Raw genomic sequence first — 19,574 nt, forward strand, 5'->3', positions numbered from 1 at the left:
CATGTCCCAATACTCTCCTTAGAAGCCTTTTGACAATCTGTATATCTCTCCCAGAAACCACCCCACCATGCCGCTGTAGGCGGATTGAATTTCCTTTCGATTCTTCTTACTGAGGCTTCTCTTTGTATTTCATTCCAGTCCACTTCATTAAGCAAATTACTTGCGCCTACGAAATTTGCCCCATTGTCACTAAACACAATTTTCGGACGTCCTCGCCAAGCAATGAACCTTCTAAATCCAAGCAGGAAACTCTTAGTAGACAAAGATGTGGTGAGTTCAAGGTGAACAGCTCTTATCACAGAACACGCAAACAGGATAATCCAAGCCTTTGTTGCATCTTTCAAAATAAGGGGGCCACTTAAATCAACACCGTTCACTTCAAATGGAGAAGCATCTCGTATTCGCTCTTCAGGTAGCGGAGCAGGCATGCACTGAATCCCTTTTGTTTCATGTCGTTTACATCTAACACACTGAGCAAGAATCCTTTTTACCGTTCTTCACCAGCATGATTCACACTGACATGTTGCTCAAAAATCAGCAATTCCATTCCACCAATTTGTGTATACTAGGTAGAATCATAGAGAACTTAAAATCATCTTCATCATGACGTTCTAGTAGCTTCGTCTTTACTCGGTAAATACCTTCCTTATCCTGGAAAATATCAAGAGACTTCAATTCGGACTTCCTGTCAGTTGAAAAACTTTCGTCTTGTACGTTCCTGATTAAAATTCGTTCTGCTGAATTAAGCTCAATAGCTGTCAGCTCTCCGCAAACTCGTTCGTCTGATTTCTTTGAATTGTGACAAAATCGAATAAACCAAGCAACCATACTTACTATCTTGGAATACTTCGAAAAATAGGTACAGTACCACGGATCTACTTTACTCTCAACGTACATGCTCATCACCGATCCCTCTTTTCTTTCAGCACTTACTTCTTCTTTATTTGTCATGACAGTAGATCGAGGCCAATCTGTTTCTTCTTGCTTGAGCCACTGGGGACCTCCCACCATTGCGAATCTAATAGTTTACTAACTGAACATCCTCGTGAAGGCTGGTCCGCCGGGTTATGGTACCCTGAAATATGATGCCAATCTTCTACATTTGTTAAATTGCGTATTTCCTTCACTCTATTGTTAACAAATGTTGTCCATGCTCCTACACTCTGTATCCAACACAAGGCTGTAGACGAATCCGTCCAAAAATATTCTTTGATCTTTTCAAACCCCATTGCTGTTTTCACAAAATTCGCTAAAGGAGCTCCTATGAAACATGCCAGTAATTCTAATCTAGGTATAGTGATACCCTTCAGTGGCGCTATTATCGATTTAGCTTGCAATAATTGTACTGAAAGAGTGCCATTAACCTCAGTTCTCAAAAACACTACTGCAGCATAGGACATTTTAGATGAATCACAGAATATGTGTAAACTAGAAGATTCTATGTCTACAAACGAAACACTCCTAGGTATTTTGACAGTCCTTAACGAAGTAAGTTCTAACCATTTAAGAAACTGTTTGCTTGTTTCTTCCGGTGATTTAGTATCCCAACTCAACTTTCTTTCCACGTTTCTTATAACCAGAGTTTTGGAAAAAGAGTAACAGGACAACTGAAACCAATGGGATCAAACACTCGTAGCGCAAAGGACAATACAACTCTTCTCGTTACTTGTTCAGGAGGTTTCTCACTTAATTTTAGGTCACAAAAAAAACATCATCTTGCTTGTCCCACAATAAACCTAGAACAGATATTGGTACAAATTTCTGTTCTTCCTTACACAAGGTAGTATGCTCCCACTCTCTTAACTCAAATTTTCCTTCAGCTATAATATTCGTTGCTTGTTCAGTAAACTCATTTAATTCATTTTCAGAATCAACGGATGTTACACAATTATCAACATACATGGAACTTTTAAACTTTTCAGTTACACTACTAGAAGGATAATTGTATTGTTTCAAGTGGTGGTCTATCACAGCAGGCAAACGAAAAGGACAAGTTAACTCCAAAAACTACCCTACGGTGTCGAAACACTTTAATCACCTGTTCATTATAATCTTGCCAAAACAAAAAAAAACGTAAGTAATCGCGATCTGCTGGATTAATAGAGATTTGTAAAAAGGCTCTTCTTATGTCCGAAACAACACCTATTCCTTTCTTTCTAAAATTCATGAGAATAGCAGGAATAAGTTCCAAAATATTAGGTCCCTTTGCTAGACAATCATTTAAGGAACGAGCTCCCTTTTCTTTACAAGAAGCATCAAAAACAGATCTAACATTTGTCGTGGAATTTGCTCTAAAGACTCCCCGATGAGGTAAATAATGCCCCCGATTACCTAACTCTTCTTCTGGAACTTCTTCTATAATTCCCTCTTTTTTCCAGTCTTCAAAAATTGCGCTATACTCATCAAACTTTCCATCCGCTATTAATTTCTCAGTTGTTTTTCTTAGTCGCTTCTCCGATAGATCTGAGTTATCGGGAATATCACTGTTGCCATCTAGCCAAGGTAAACAAATCTCATATCTTCCCTCTTCATTAACTGTTACAGTTTTCTCAAAATGATCTAAAACCGCTGCGTCTATTTCACCTTTTCTCAAGGTTTCACAGGGGTCAGAAATTCCTATGGCTTCTAAACTCCACAAATCTGCTAAACGTGTATTTTGATTCAAAAGAGTAAGAGTCACCATAGAATGAACACTTTCACTCATATGCTCGACCAATTTTCCGACTACTACCCAACCTAGCATAGTTTGAATAGCAGTTAGACCACAATCTAAGTGATGCAAAGTTCCAGCATAAAGTTTACCCGTAACATCAGCACCTAACAATATTTCGATTTTTGGAGAACCGACACCAATATCTGAGACAATTATATTATTTGCCTTCAACTCCTCAAGCCAAGAACCTGGTTTTAGTTTTGGTATGGGATTACAAATAACAGTTTGATCCAAAACCTCTATTTCAACTGCACCTACCTTACTTTTCAACATTATATTGTAACATTTATGTTCTGTTTTCTTCGAAGAACCACCTCCGAATAACGCATGTATTACTTGTTCAGCTTTCACTGGTGTGTAACACATCTCTTTAGCAGTACTAGACAAAATGTAAGACCGCTGAGAACCTGAATCAATGAGTGCCCTTACAATGCACCTTTTACCGTTAGCTTCCAACACTATCGGTAAAGTTTGTAACACAACATCTTGTGTGCAACACTGATTAGATAAGGTAGCTTTAGGTTTCTCTTCCTCCTTTTCCGATTCGCTAGTATCCTTACGTTCGGATGGTAACTCCGCGCACATAATCACCCAATGTTTTTGTTTACAAATAACACACTGCAGTTTTGCTTTACACGCCTTTGAAAAATGCCCAACTTTTAAGCAAACAAAACATGTTTTTTTACGAGTTCTTGCTTCTTGTTCAAAGAAAGCTTTGAAGCATGAAAACGTTCCTTACTTTGATGGTGCTTATCACAAAAAATACAACTAACAGAATTTTTATTTCGTTTACTCACAAACAATTCACTCGCGGTCATAACATGCTCCTCTTCTCTCTTCTTTTTCTCCCTCTTATTGGAAGCTTCCATTAACTTGAATCCCATTTTTGCAAGTGAGATTTTCTTTCCTCACCTTCACCTTCCGCTCTCAAAAACGCCAACAGCTGGTTTAACTTGTCACTATGTGTTCTTTCTTGCCCATCCTCGCTACTTATTGTGACACTAGCATTTCTCAACCACACTCTTAAAATGTCCTCTGGTATGCACGATTCAACCAATGGAAATAACATCGCAGCATACTTATCAGTAGTCATTCCTATGGATTCTAGTGCTCTCAAGTACGATTCAAGTTTATTATACAACTGTGACGTATCAACCTTGCACTTTGTACTTGTAGCGTTTTTAATAACTAATCCAAGCAGTTCCCTCATATAAAATTCTATTAATAACTCTTCCCTACCAAACCTATTTTTCAAACATTCAATAACCTTAAAATAATTTCCTGCTGTAGGCGGGAAGCTATCCACTATTTCACGTGCTCTGGATCCTTCCACAGTGGCTTGCATCAAGTACTGAAACTTGTCTTCTTCTTCCATCTCTCTATCCTCATGAATTCTTTTAAACTGGCTCCAGAAACTCAACCAGTTTTTAACTTCACCTCCGTATTTTATTAGTTCAATTTTTGGCAGCTTCAACTTCCTCCTTGAAGTAGGCGAAGACACCACTGACACTTCACTACCTTTGTTTGACACTGCACGAGCACTAAAAAACATTTCAACCTCGATACGAGCGGCGTCCATCTTTTCTCTATACTCCTCTGCCTTACCGAATTCCTGTTCAAAGTCCTCCTCTGTTTTCGTAGAATCTTGCAAAATCAATTCAGTCGCTTTCCCGGTTAACTCTTCTAATTCACCGGATAACCTTTCTAACGTAGCGAACTTTGTCCTTACAGCTTTTTCTGAAACAGTTTCTTCTTTAAACACTTCTAACAAGGCATTGTGTGCACGGGTGAAAGATGTCCGTACTACTTTTCGTTTTTGTACCAAGGATTCCATATTTTCTTTCTTTGTATTCACACAAAATTACTGGAACAATAACTTGTACTTTCTTGCAAGTTTCTATCACGTCGAGGTCACCAAAATGTTAGGAACAGAATTAAACTACCCGTTTAATCTTCCTCTAAAACCTGTTGCGTTTTGCCTCCTTTATTCTCCAGTAAAACCACAGACTACTACACAGTCAAGTTTCTCACCTCTTGCTACAACAGTTTGTTACCTCTTGCTACAAACTTAACACCATTATAATTTTTGGACAGTCGTGCTATAACAATACTTTTTATTCAGATCTTTCGCACGACACAATATGGCATACCTGTTTATTTGAAACGTTTCAGATGAAACCCATTTCATACTCTAAGGGGAACCACGGGGTAATTTATTTTACCTCGATATGTTGTACATATGAAATGATGCGACACGTGTTGTTCGCTTTTGACATCTGATTCACTGTCTCAGATTGCGAGAGGTTGCCACAGAATCTGCAATGTACACTGTGTTGACATTTTGACCGACCGCCATTCTGCAAAGGGTCCGTGTAGAGACTCGCTACTAGTATCATCATCATCTTTCTTTTAACAATACCTTTCCAACGATATATTACTGAACCCCCTTGCCATTTGAAAATTTTCAGTTGTATCCCATCTGGGACCCCAGGGGACCTGAGGCCACACTTTTTGACTCAAATCGTGTACCCTTAAAGATAATGGGATATATGTTCGCTGATTTTTCCACCTACACAACCGTTTCCGAACAAATGACCCGGGCTCAAACTTTATAGCGCCCTGTATAGATATATTTTTTTATTTTTTATTTTATTTATTTAACGGCAGAGTTAAGGCTAATTTTGCCTTTTCTTACACTCAACCAACTCAATGTATACAATATATACATACTACAATTGATGTCAAATCCATAAAAAATACAATTACTACATTAATGCATATATACCTACACACACATATACCCCTACACACGAATCTGCTCCCTTACATACCCCCTCTCCCCATACCCTCATACTATTTATCATAAAAACAAGAAAACTATACATACAGCATACACAGAACGATATATATATTCTTAAAAGTATACTACCTTACATTCCCCCCTCCCCCATACCTCCCCACTAACCTAGTATTATAGATACATACCTCAAGTTTTTGTTTACAATTGGTTGCTACTGCTCAGCTTTATGAAAAAAAAAAAACATCATTCCCGAGATTGGTGTACATTGGCTAAGGCTATCAGATATTGCTTCAAATTTCTTTTGAATGTCGCAATTGAGGGTGAATTCCTTACATCTGGTGGAAGTCTGTTCCATTCTCTAATACCAGAGATTGTGAATGAATTAGCCATTTGATTTGTATTATGACGAGGTATCGACAGCAGTGTTGATCTGCTAGAGCGAGTATCACGATTGTGGCTATCTCTAACATACTGTAGTTTATTGTGAAGATATATAGGCACACCAAATGTCAAAACTTTAAATAAAATTGTCATTGATTGATATATGTAGCGAGCTTGGATATCTAGCCAGCCCAATTCATTAAAAAATGGCGTCAAGTGATCTGAACGTTTAAGATTAAAAACATACCGAACGCATGCATTCTGAACCCTCTGTAACTTTCTTAGCTCTTCTTTATTTACGTTGCCATAAGCTCCAATGCAATAATCAACATGTGATAGTACAAGGCTTTGTACTATAGATGCCTTAATTGGATAAGGCAACGTATTTTTCAAACGGTATAGAGAGTGCAATGCACCAAACGCCTTTTTGCAAACATGATTTATATGATCCGCCCATAGAAGATTCTGATCAAATATGAGGCCCAGATTTTTCACTTTTTCCTCAAAAGCTATATGTGTGCCATTTAATGTAATTTTAGGAAGTTCGGTGCTCTGCAGTCTGGAGAGGATATTTCTCGAACCTATTATGATACATTTAGATTTATTGGGATTTAGATATAAATTATTAGATTGGGCCCAGGCACTTATGCGTTCAAGGTCTAAATTTATGAGTGAGATAGTGTCGTTTATGTCTCCAAGATCTGTCGAAGTATATACTTGAACATCATCTGCATATAAGTGATATTTAAGGTGGCGAATTTGTTGAGACAAGTCATTTATGTACATAGAGAACAGAATCGGTGCTAAGACCGTTCCTTGACTAACTCCACAGTGCACAGTTGTCCATGAACTTTGATTGTCCAGAACAGAAACACGCTGATATCTATTCTGAATGTACGACCGAAACCATTTAACCGACGTATCTGTGAAATGAAAGAGTGACTTTAGTTTTGTTAGAAGAATTTCGTGATCGACCGATTGGAATGCTTTAGTGAAATCTAAAAGTAAAAGTATTGTGAGTTGTTTCTTATCTATGCTTTCTCTAATGTCATCTGTAATTTTTATAAGAGCCGTATGTGTGGAGTGTCCTTTTTTAAAGCCAGACTGATATGGACATAAGAGATCATGGGAAGTTATAAAATCAGACATTTGATTTAATACAATATGCTCCAAAACTTTCGAAATACACGGCGTCACGTTTATTGGTCTATAATCGTTCGCCGTTAGTGGTTGTGCTATTTTCTTCAGGGGATGAATGAGAGAAAATTTCCACTGGCTAGGAAAACAACCCGAAAGTAGAGAGGAATTACATATGTCCATTAAAGGGAACAGAATATATCTCCTGATCTTCTTAAGGAATTGTAGTGGGATGTCATCCGCCCCTATTGAATTGGATGTAATTTTTTTCAGAGCTACCTCTATTTCTAGGATAGAAACCGTTCTAAATTTAAATTTTTCGTGGATGCTTGGGTTTTCGCGTATGTTTTTCATAATAGATTCTTTTGTACCATCGTCTATAGTAGGGACCTGAGCAAAGTGATCGTTTAGTTCGTTAAGCGGAATGTGTATAGATTGTACGTCAGTCTGACGGTTTCCTATACCGAACATGCGCAACTTATTCCAAAGATATTTGGGGTTATTACTTTGAGTGCATAGATTAGCCGCAAATCTAATTTTAGCAGTTCGAACTTTTTGTGTACATTTATTTCTGAGGATTCTATATTCTTCAAAAGTATTGGCAGAATCACTAGTATTAATTTTCCTGGACCATTTAAATTTCTGATATGCCAAGTCCCGTTCTTTCATGAGCTGCAAAATGTTTGGTGTGATCCATGGGTTAGCAGGTTTTTTAAATCTTTTGGTTTTTTTAGGTGCATGTCTATTGAGGAGAGTGTGAATAAAGCTATTGAATAATTCTAGCTTGCCTTCAGTGGAAGGTATAATTAGAATGTCATTCCAGGGTATTTGCGCTGCGTCCCTTTCTAATGCTTCATCATTTATGTGTTTTAAATTTCTAAAAGTGGAGATTTTAGGTCTATATTTAGGAACTTTTAGTGAATAGCTAGCGTATATTAAATCATGACGTGAAAAGCCGGGAACAGGAAATTGCCCATGACTGACAATTCTAGAGGGGTCTGCAGTTATAATATGATCTAGGAGGCTTTCACTATAGATTGTATGGTGCGTTGCCTTCAACGCACACAGTGAAAGGTTGAGTGAGAGAAGGGATTCTTTGTACTTTTTACACTCATCTTTCATCGAAAGTAAGTCATAATTCGTATCCCCAAAAACCATGATATGTTGGTATACAGGAATATATTTAGATATCTCGTTTAGAAAGTTGTCAAATTTTGCTTTAGGTGGTCTATACACCACTGCTAAAAGCACCTTCTGGTGGTTTAAATTCACTTCTAATATAAGGAATTCACTCTCGCATGTATAAATATTAGGCGATTGACTCACCACTGTCACTTTTAGGTCGTTTCGTAGATACGCACATACTCCTCCCGCCCCCTTCCCCGTGCGATCGACTCTCAAAAGTTGATAATTTGGGAGTTCGATCAAAGTGTTACTCAATGATGGTTTCATCCAGCTTTCCGATATTAAGATGGCATGCATGTTTAAGGAGTTAAAAGTAGCTTTGAATTCGTCTATTTTTTTCAAAAGAGACTGTGCATTGAGATGACAAATGTGCATAGCTTGTGGATGTTTACCAACCACCCCCTGCAGCTGGAGAGAGAGGCTCAGAGCGGGAGGGTTTACGGTACAGCCATTGTCTCGCGAGGGAGATTCTTCTAGGTCATTCACCGTGACATCACCCAACCTTGACAGCCATTCGGGGAATAGTGTTTCTAACTCAATATCAATATCACCATGTACCATACTACTTAGAAATCACGATGTAAAAAAGAAAGAAAGAAAGAGAGAGAGGGAGAGATAGAGATAGAGATTAAATGAGTAAACAGAACATCAACACTTACCAATCTCGGGACATTGCGGACTTTATAAGTTATCATCAGTAACACTTCAAACTTCACGTTAGATGTAAGCACATAAACTCTTACGAGGCTATTATAAACTTTGCGAATAACACTTGATAATAATAATGTTAGTACTATATCTAGTTCACACTGAGAACCTAGCACACTAATGGATAAAAACATTGAGGTATCAAGAAACTCACATAAAAGAATATACATAAACACCCAAAGAACACACATTGACAAAGACACAAACAAACATTGACACATAGTACATCCATCTTCCCACTTCATTGTACGCAATTTATACTACACCCTCTGTCCTCCTCACTACCATCGTCTCTAGATTTTTTTTAAATGAAAAAGGTTCGGCTCAAACTTTGTACTTAAAGTCTACTAAGATATATGCACTCCACACTGTTTAAGTTTGTTCCTCTCCCATCTGAATCATGGAAAGTTCATTTGCATTGCTAACTGTGTATTTCTGCCGTCCACATAAAATTACAATTCGTCCATCGGATATAGATACAGATATAAATACAATATATAGATAGATAGATGCATATATATATATACGTGATAGATGTAGATATATGTTAAAATGCTGTAATTTTGTACCACGTTGTGTGAAATATTCAAAGGGAAATTCTTCTAGATACTATGCAACATCACTAGATAAACAAGCAGTATTGCAACATAAAGTTGCATTTTCTTATATTATTTATATTCTTATATTATTTTCATACATTATTTATTGTAACAATGGACAATACACTATCACTAACATCAACATTTTAAAGTTCTCTAATAACTCAAATGGCATGGACGGTGCCATTCGAATCAATTGTATCTTAGCGTCAAATACTATCATCATGGTATGATCTATTTCGAATGAATGAACAAATTTACAAGAAATTGACATTTTAACTTTTTCTAAAGACTTTACTTCAAAAACGTGCTCACATGTCACGTCCCCTCACGTAGGTGCTTCCAAAAGACTTAAATGATCATATTGTCATAATATTACAACAATAGTTTTTGGTGGTTTTAATTACAAGTCGCAGTTTACTGTAAGTATTCGTAGGATCTTTACAGATTATTCAACGGCCCGTTTTTCTCTTGAAAGATAACTGTATGTGGATTCTTTGCTAGTAATTTGGTTATATTCTATGGTGGGCCACTGATGGTAATTTCCATTCATTTACATAATAGAGTTATTTGTATATATATATTAACTCAGTTTATTGTCCGTTTTCATGGGATCTTTACGGATCCTTCAATAATTGTCTGTTTTACGTTTGAATGATGACAGTATGTAGATAATTTGTGAATAAGTTTGTTCGATTCTGTAGGGGACCAGTGATGGTAATTCGTATTGCTTTATGTACAATAGATTTTTTATTCACTTTTGAATATCTGTCTTGTCAGTTTTCTTGCAATCTTTGTGTCATATTGAGGTTTCCGTTTTACGTGGAAAAGATAATTATATGCAGATTATTTGTGGTGAAATTGTTTTGATTCGGTAGGAAGTTTACCTAGTTGTTGATGTTGATACCTAATTTAACGAACAAAATTTTTTGTATCTCTGACTACCTTTCTTCCGGGATGCTTGAAAGCTGGCAGAAGTCTGCCAAAATCAGCACGGTTTGAACCCGATGTACGGAACATTTCCGATATAAAGGGTTGCTTGATGTGAGTGATTGCAGCTACACAGTTGAGGAACGATTGGCATGTATTTGGAAATGAAATGAAATCTTTAAGTTTAACGTCCCACGCTTATGCCGGTTAGGCTAAAGGAGACGGTGATAATGAGAAATGAGTGAAATGGTGGAATGAAGAAAGTGGGACGAAACGGGAGAACCCCGAGAAAACCCACGAGCACGATGTTTGTCCACCACAAAGTTCACACTGCGCGAGCTGGGATCGAACCAGGGACCCCAAGCACCGGAAGTGAACGCTCTACCACTGAGGGCATGTATTTGGGTGCATGAAGGACAACACATAGGGGAGGGGAAATGACATAGGTAAAGAGTGCATTTACAGATTGCTTTGACGAGGACGCATCACATAAAATAATTCCATTTGATTTGAAAAAAAACTGCACTTCCTTCAGGAAGTATCAAAGACATGAGGTGAACTCAAAATAACAAGACGCGTGAGGAAACACGAGCTGCAGCAACTAAATGGCTTCGCAAAAGACCAGCTGAATTGAATACAACGAATTCAACATTACATGACCTCATTAAAAGGAACGTTAAATATGAAAGGATTTAGACTAAAAACCATTTCCATGGTAATGGCTTCTATGAAGCACAGAAAACTCATTGGTAGTACAGTAAATTAAGCTCAAATTGTAACAAAGGAACAAATTAGTAACAAACTGGAAATTGGTACATATGTCGGGAATTATGTTCTAAACAATATACAAAAGTAACATGAAATCCCACCTGATCTTCGCCCGCCATATTGGAAAATGGCCGCTGGAAGTGTCAAATGAACAATACTCAGATAGCAATATTTTCGTTATGGTGAATATAAAGAGATAAATGTATTGTAGTTTTATAGAACATAAAAACGCAATATTTTTATAGAAAAAACAATTTTCATAAAACGCATACTTTTAGAAATATTTACCTCTAAATTCTAAAATTCCGAAAAGTACCGTCAAACTGATTTAAAATTTTGTTTAACTTAGGACGTAATTATTAACAAGTTAAAATTTTACATAGATGTTTTTAAAAATATTGAAATACATACTAAAATAACACAACTTCTTCGTTCGCCACGTTGGAAAATGTTCAAACGTACGAACTAACTGAAACATGATATTTGTTAAAGTGAAATACAAAATCTGAATCTGGTTAAATATTTGAGAAACTGTAAATGCAGTCGATCCGAAGTCAATTGGGATCAATGTTGGTAGGAGGGGAAAACATTATGACGTGGTTAAGCTTGTCGTCAGGTAGGCTCTTGGTGTCACAATCTTGAAATCAACTTGTTTATTTTAAATGGCAACATAGTCGTGTGGCACATTAAACAACATCTTCGTTCGAAGAGAAATCCAACGGTAAAGTTATTTTTCCAAGCATTTCATATCCTAAATCTATTCACAACTTTAAAATCGTTGGAGATTTTGGAAAAGTATTTTTACCGTTGGATTTCCCTTCGAACGTGGATGTTGTTTAATATGTCACACGACCATGATGCCATGTAAAATAAACAAGTTGATTCCAAGACTGTGGCACTAAGACCCTAGTGGACGACAACCTTAACCACGTCATAATGTTTCCCCCTCCTACCAACACTAATCCCAATTGACTTCGGATTGACTGCATTTACAGTTTCTCAAATATTTAGCCCGGTTCAGATTTTGTATTGCACTTTAAAAAATATCATCTTTCAATTAGTTCGGTCATTTGAACATTTTCCAATGTGGCGAACGAAGAAGTTGTGTTATTTTAGTATGTCATTTCAATAATCTTTACAAAAATCTATGTCAAATTTTAACTTGTTAATAATTACGTTCTAAGTTAAACAAAATTTTAAATTAGTTTGACGGTACTTTTCGAATTTTGGAATTTAGAGCTAAATATTTCTAAAGTGTGCGTTTTGTAAAAAATTGTTTATCTATAAAAAAATATAGCGTTATTTTATATTCTATAAAATGACAATACATTTATCTCTTTATACAGGGGTGCCCACAAGGGGGGCCATGACGCAAACTGCGTCATTGAAATATTTGGGGGGGGTTAAACATCTATATAAATATGTTTGAGAGGGTGTAAAAAATTAATCGAAAAGTTTTTTTTTATGTAAGAACACCTACGGATAGGCAATTGAGGGAGAGTGCGTCATGGACATGAGGGAGAGTGGGCACCACTGCTTTATATTCAACCATAACGAAAATATTGCTATCTGAGTATTGTTCATTTCACACTTAAAACGGCCATTTTTCAATATGGCGTGCGAAGGTCAGGTGGGATTTCATGAGACATTTAGTATATTATTTAGAACATCATTCCTGACATATGTACCAATTTTCAGCTTGTTAGCAATTTGTTCCTAATTTTTTGGTAATTTTACTGCACTCTGGGGGGACTAATGAAGCCACATATCTCTCATTATCGGTACAGGACAGGTGAAGAATTGCATTAAAGTGAAGAGGAAACTTTCAAAACGATAAGATGCTCCGCAAAATGACTAGGAAGACATGGATAGGTGTGTGTGTGTATGCACAGCACGATGGAGCACACACAGATCTACTGAGTACATGGTTCGTTTATGAAAATACTCAACTCAAATTCAAAAATTTTGTTAGCTGGTATCCAGTAGGAAAGTGCTGTACGCTATCTTCTGGTATTCCCAGGGAATGGTATTGTCCAACCCTATTCGGGAAGTCGTAGGATTACGGGTGAGTGAGTTCGTACACTTTTAGATACAGAAGTTTGGCCAAAACTGAGTGCAAAACGACCACAAATGATAAATGGCAATTTCATTCTCAACATGAACAATGCAACGCTACACCGTTAATGTTGTGATTTAATTTTTGTCTGACTACGGTATTGAACTTCTGCCATACCCACTTACTCACCAGATTTAGCCCCGAGTGAATTCTGTTTGTTCCCAAACCTCAAGGATTCTTTTTTGGATACCATTTTGAGAGCAGATCATCCCTGGGAAGTGCTATTTTAAAGTATCTGAAACATACCCTACAGATAACTATGTCACATGCTACACAAAATGGATGGAGCGATGGCAACTGTGTATCAATAAAAAAGGAGACTTTGTTTCAGAAATAGACACAGGTTAGTTCTCTGTGTTTCCTTCTTCTTGGAAATCAGAACGAAACAGCGTGTACTTTTGGTATGCACCTTGTGCTATTAGTAAATTGTAGAACTTTGCGCATAGTATTATTGTTCCTTACTATTTTTTCTGAAGGATAATGAAATAAAACATGCATAGAATGAAGACAAAAAGTGGTCGAAGTAAGTCATAAAGTTTTTGTTTAGTGTATTGATAGTAAAACATTCTTTTTCCCCTCAATATTTGTATGTTAATGATCAACTTTCGTAGTCTTGGATTTATGTACTGTAATCGGATGGAATGAGTCAGTGGGTCATGAGTCAAGACTTGTGAGTGGATCAGTGGGTCGTGAGTCAATAGGACGTGACCCACCGTGACTCACCAATGCACTCTGCTGAGTGCATTGTAGACAGCATCCTCTGAGCTCTGGTAAATTTGTCTGTTTTACTTTCAAGGCCTCCATTTTTCTTGCTTTCCATTTGTTTCTATTTTGAAGTATATCTAAGATGCCTGAGATGAGTATATCTAAATGGAAAAAGAACTTCCAGTTGTCTTAAATAATGATATGTTTTGTAATTGCAATAATAGCAATAGAACTTTCTACTTGGCTTTGAAAACATAGCCTGTGAGTTTTTAGAGAAGCTAACTATTAGAGAAAATATTTTTTGAATCACCTCTAATATATGAATTATTATATTAAAAACTGAATGTAACTATGTGTGCGTAATCATCACGGCCAAATGTCAAAGCCAAATGAAATGACTTTTAGTATATAGTTAGGCTCCAATCCCAACTGGGATGTTATATCGTTTCCATTGTAATACACATTCTAAGGAGGAGTGGGGGTCCGAATTTTGCGTATCTTACGAATGGGTCGCGATGGTGGTGGGTCATAGTAGTACAGTACGGTAGGTGGTGGGTCAGTGGATCGTGGGTCAAGTTTTTAGTGACCCACGCCATCTCTGACTGTAATGTTTGTCAGTATACTGCATCTTTGGTAAAAGGAGCTACTGGTCTATTAAACTGATTCATTAATAAATAAACAGATAAGCAGTTTTTTAGTGAATTCAGTCCGCAAGAATGTTTTATCTCTGATTTTATTTCCCTATTGCAACCGGTGTGATACACAACAATTACCACTTCCGGTTTTAATGTTAAGCTCCACATAAAAAAAACAGTAAAAGATAGCGGATGTTTATATAGATTCAGCGTCCGAGGGACAGAGTCTATTTGCGATCTTATTTTTCTATTGCCATCGGGAGTTGTAGATGTAGGGTATACTTCTTCAAGTCTGAGTATTGAATTCTCATAGTTTGGAAGTCCACCGTAGTTTCACACTGTAAAACGAAGCTCACTTCTCCTAAAAATCTGGCAACCCTACTTCACAGTCACAGAACATTAGAGCATGCTTCCGTGCACGCGCCGCTTCGTTAGAACTGTCAGTATCACGAACTCTTTTTTACATGCGTCTTGTTTTGTCGAAAATACGAATTTCTCTCAGCTATTGTTTGAAAGTTTTTCATGATTTAGAAGGAATTTTGAAATTTAAAATAAACTAAACAATATGCATGTACTTACCAAAATTGGAAAATGACGCTCCACCTCCATATACTGGTAAGCAGGAAGATGGACTAAAACTTCTCAATGGAGATATTCCTGAGTTCTGTCTGAATGCCTCACCAAAAAATTGACCTGACACCATTCTTGAGTTTTGTCCAAACCCAAGTCCAGAAGAAGGATTTGATGGTTCACCAAAGACACCTGATAACTTTTGACCATCAGATGACAGAGATGCATTTGGAAGTTGCACTATCGGATACTGTCCAAAATTGATGCCTAAAGTCGCGTTTGATGGTTGTTTACTCGAAGTTTGGTCAAATGAGTATCCAACAGAAGCATTTGAATTTTCTATTCCCGAGTTTTGGGTGAATGTAATATTTGGTACTGGAACTGCTGAAGTCTTGTCAAATGGAAATCCAACAGATCCATTTGCAGGCCGTAGACTTGAGTTCTGTTCAACTTTAGGATCTACCAATATGTTTAACGACTGAATAAAGGGTGAAGTTCGTGTGTGTTCACCAAAAGCACATCCAGTTGATGAAGTCCATGATTGTGAAAATGCCGAGGATGCATTCTGTAGATATATATACCCAACAGGTTGCATAAGCTGGTTATTAACAAAAGTCGTTCTGGTTGGCATTTGGCCAATAGTTGATGGTGATTGTTCAAATAACGGCCTTTGTGGTGATCCAAATATATTACTTGGTAGTGATTGTCCAAACGACGCTGTTTGTGGTGGTCCAAATATATTACTTGGTGGTGAATGTCCAAATGACGCTGTTTGTGGTGGTCCAAATACATTACTTGGTAGTGATTGTCCAAACGACGCTGTTTGTGGTGGTCCAAATATGTTACTTGCAGGTGATTGTACACAATTATAATTATTTATTGGCGACGCAGATGTAGTATAGTTAGATGACTGCTGTAAAGGCAAATTTGCTGATAGTTGAGAGAACTGACCTCTTGCACATCGACTACTTTGAAGGTCACTTGATCCACATATAGCTTCCGAAGCTGTAATATTGAAAGTATTGTAAATAAAAACGCTAATTCTAATCTATATAATAACGAACATTTTATTAAAATTCTTTTTTCCTTTATTTAATTATCTTATTTTTAGGTTACCATATCTCCCGGTGCTGCCAATTGTGTCTGGATTTCAAATTAAATCTACAAGTCTACACGTCAACGAACTAAATCTACGGATTTGATATTAAATAACTAATTATCTACACCAATAGTCGCCAAACTTGTGAAGCTTCTGAGCTAAGTACCGATTTTAAATTCTACGGTGAGCTACCAATGAAAGGAACTACCATTTAAAAAATCTTATACTTTTTTTATTACCTATAAACTTACATTTCTAGTAAATATGAAATAAAAACTATCTGTACAGCCAAACAATAAATTATTGTTATGCACATTAAATGAAAATTAGTAAGTTACTTAAAACAAAAACAATTTACTTTTCATCACTACTTAAAAGTTGTGGTCTATATAGATTTGTATAGATTGTTGGAATTAATAACTATTAGAATAATGAAAATACAACACACACAAAACACTGAATATCCCACACACGAGGCTTCTGTATGAAAGCACAACACTGCCAAAAAAATGCGGAAGGCGGCCTAATGGTAGTTTTGAAAAGAAAGACAAGAGACCGCCAGAGTAAGAGGCTACAAAAGGAAATGACTTGAAGACACATCTGTATAGCAAAACTAACACTACATAAAACGTATATTGTTCCAAGCTTTGGAAATGTTGGCAGTATGCAAACCTGTGACACCAACCCACTTCACGCTTCAATCTCACTAAGGAGGAGTAATGGTTCACTATGTCATTTTCAGACTACACATAACTGTGACACATATTTTCTTTTCTTCCACATCTGTAGCTAAGTAAGCGGGAGGACAAGAAGGCTCTGGCAACACTGCTTCGCGCAATCACACTGGACCGCATCACCAAAGGTATGCTCTAAGAGGGCTTTACCTCCCTTGAAGCACAATCAGCTGCATTATCTTCACTGTTGATATACGCCCATTGTGATTGTACTTGTGAAGACAAAATTGATTGTACTTTCGCTACCCGATTTGCAACGAAAGTTTTCCACTTATCAAGTGATTGGGCTAAAAAGGGCAACGCAACAGTAGAGTCAATGATGGCACTTGCAGTTGTTTTTAACAATTCGGTCAGCAACAATGCCGCACACAATTCCAATCGAGGTAGGCAAACTGTTTTGATTGGAGCAACTTTAGTTTTTGCAGCGATGAGTTTCACGTCAACGCCATTAAGACGCTCAGCTCGTAAATAAGCGACTGCAAAATAGGCTCGTTCACTCGCATCACAAAAGCCTATTATTTGTCAGTTTACGCGTCACAGGGCACAATACATCGTTCAATCTTTATTTCTCGGAGCAAAAACAACTCATCGCAGTAATTTTGCCATGCTGCACCTGTTTCAAGGGGCAGGGGGTCATTCTAATAGAAGCTTTCCTTCCACAATGATTGTAACATCATTTTGGCCTTGATGGTTACTGGGGAGAGAAGGCCAAGGGAATCGAAAATCTTGGTAATCTCTGACAACACTTTTCGTTTTGTCCATGCTGCATAGACAGGGAAGAACTACGTTAAAACCAAACATAGTTGATAACAGGTGACCACTGTACTCCGAGGGTCTTGACGTTGTTATCGGTGTCAAACTTGAATGGTAGATCAATTTCACGCATGTGGGGAGGAACAGCTTAGAGCACTTCCGGTTCACTAGAAAGTCACTTCCGAAGTTCGAAGTCTCCTTCTCGCAAAAATTAAATCAGCTGTTATTGTAGCTCAATTGCTTCGCTCACGCTAGCTGCACCTCCCAGGAAGTCATCCATGAAAAACTCTCTTCTCACTGCCTTCGCTGCTAAAGGATACTTCTCCCCTTCCTCTTCGACTACTTGGAGCAAGCGTCTAGTTGCTAAGAAACTAGCATGTGCAGTACCGTAAGTCACTGTCAACAAACGGTACTCTTCAATTGTTGTACTTGGAGAATCTCTCCACACAATTTTTTGGAAGTCGACGTCGTTCTTGTTCACTAACACTGTCCAGTACATTTTTGCGATGTCCGCGCAAAAGGAAATACGATGTTCACGAAAACGAATAAGAATCGGAAAAATATCGGCCTGCAATTTCGCCCCCACCATGAGTTTTTGATTCAGAGATACACCCGAAGTCCACTTTCACCTTAGTAGTGGAGCTGGTAGGCTTCACAACAGCATGATGTGGCAGGTAACAACTGGTTGCAGGTGAGACGTTTCTCTCGCTTGCGGGAATAAGTTCCATATGCCCTAACTGAAGATATTCCCGCATGAAGTCACGACATTGTTGTTGTAGGAAGGGTTGCTTAGCTAACTTCCGTTCAGTATTTAGTAGTCCCTTCACCGCGATTTCACGTGATCTGCCTAATGGAGCTGTTACCCCTGAAAGGTAGTCTCACCACATAACTTCCGTGCTCGTCACCGTGGTGTGTAGCTGGAAATTGTTCTTCAGAACTCTTTTCTTCCTTGGACAAACGTTTCGTAAGTGGTAGCTCTTCTAACTCTCAAAGCTGACGTGGAGCTTCATCGATTTCGCACAAAACTCGATGTGACGTCACCGTTAGGTTTCTACTCGTCGGACCTATATTGCTAGATAGCACCCAGCCAAGACTTGTTTCCAATGCGATAGGCGTCCCGGGTGGCTCCATACACTTCTCTCTCAACATAAGTGATTGGAAACACGTCTGCTCCCAACGGAATGTCAATGGGGCCCACTACGTTCAAAGTGGGATCTGCTAATCTTAGGCCGTCTAAATATACCCAGTTTGTAGCACTAGGACACATTTGTTTGGCTAGATAAGATGTAAGTTTCTGAACCACCACACCACGAGTTTCGAAAGTTTCACTTGTTTCATCGAATGGCTGAAACTGTAAGTCCACCATTGCAATCGCTGTCGCCACTCCTGCTCATGTAATCCCAGAAATCACAATATTGAATTTCTTTTTTTGAAATCCAGTTTTTGTACACAGCTCTTAATGGCGAAACTAGATTCACTCGCGCAATCTAGCATCGCTCTCAAGGGGTAATACTTACCATTATTTCCTCTCACTTGTAGCACGATTGCAGTATATAATAACAGCTATGGTACACTTGCGTCTGCCGCAACATGGGTTGTGATATGCGATTACCGCACTGGTGAATCAGCTCTCTCTTATTGCAAGAGAGTGTGATGTTTTCTAGCACACTTGCAACACTTACTAGATGCGCACGTATCCTTTCTAAAGATCTCCGTAGACAATAAGACACAGTTTTTGTCT

The 19,574-nt window shown here is 37.8% G+C and overlaps 1 protein-coding gene across 1 annotated transcript in view; it reads right to left on the bottom strand.

Moving 5' to 3' along the window:
• LOC145681112 (uncharacterized) overlaps positions 1-19,574 on the bottom strand; it is a 461,261-nt gene that overhangs the window by 382,514 nt on the left and 59,173 nt on the right. The window contains exon 4 of the mRNA XM_081752524.1: positions 15,257-16,252. Coding sequence (XP_081608650.1) covers positions 15,257-16,252 — 996 coding nt within the window. The remainder of the gene's footprint in view (positions 1-15,256; positions 16,253-19,574) is intronic.

Source organism: Thermobia domestica, chromosome 3 (assembly GCF_964235325.1).
Source record: "Thermobia domestica chromosome 3, izTheDome1.hap1.1, whole genome shotgun sequence".
Classification (NCBI taxonomy): Eukaryota; Metazoa; Arthropoda; class Insecta; order Zygentoma; family Lepismatidae; genus Thermobia; species Thermobia domestica.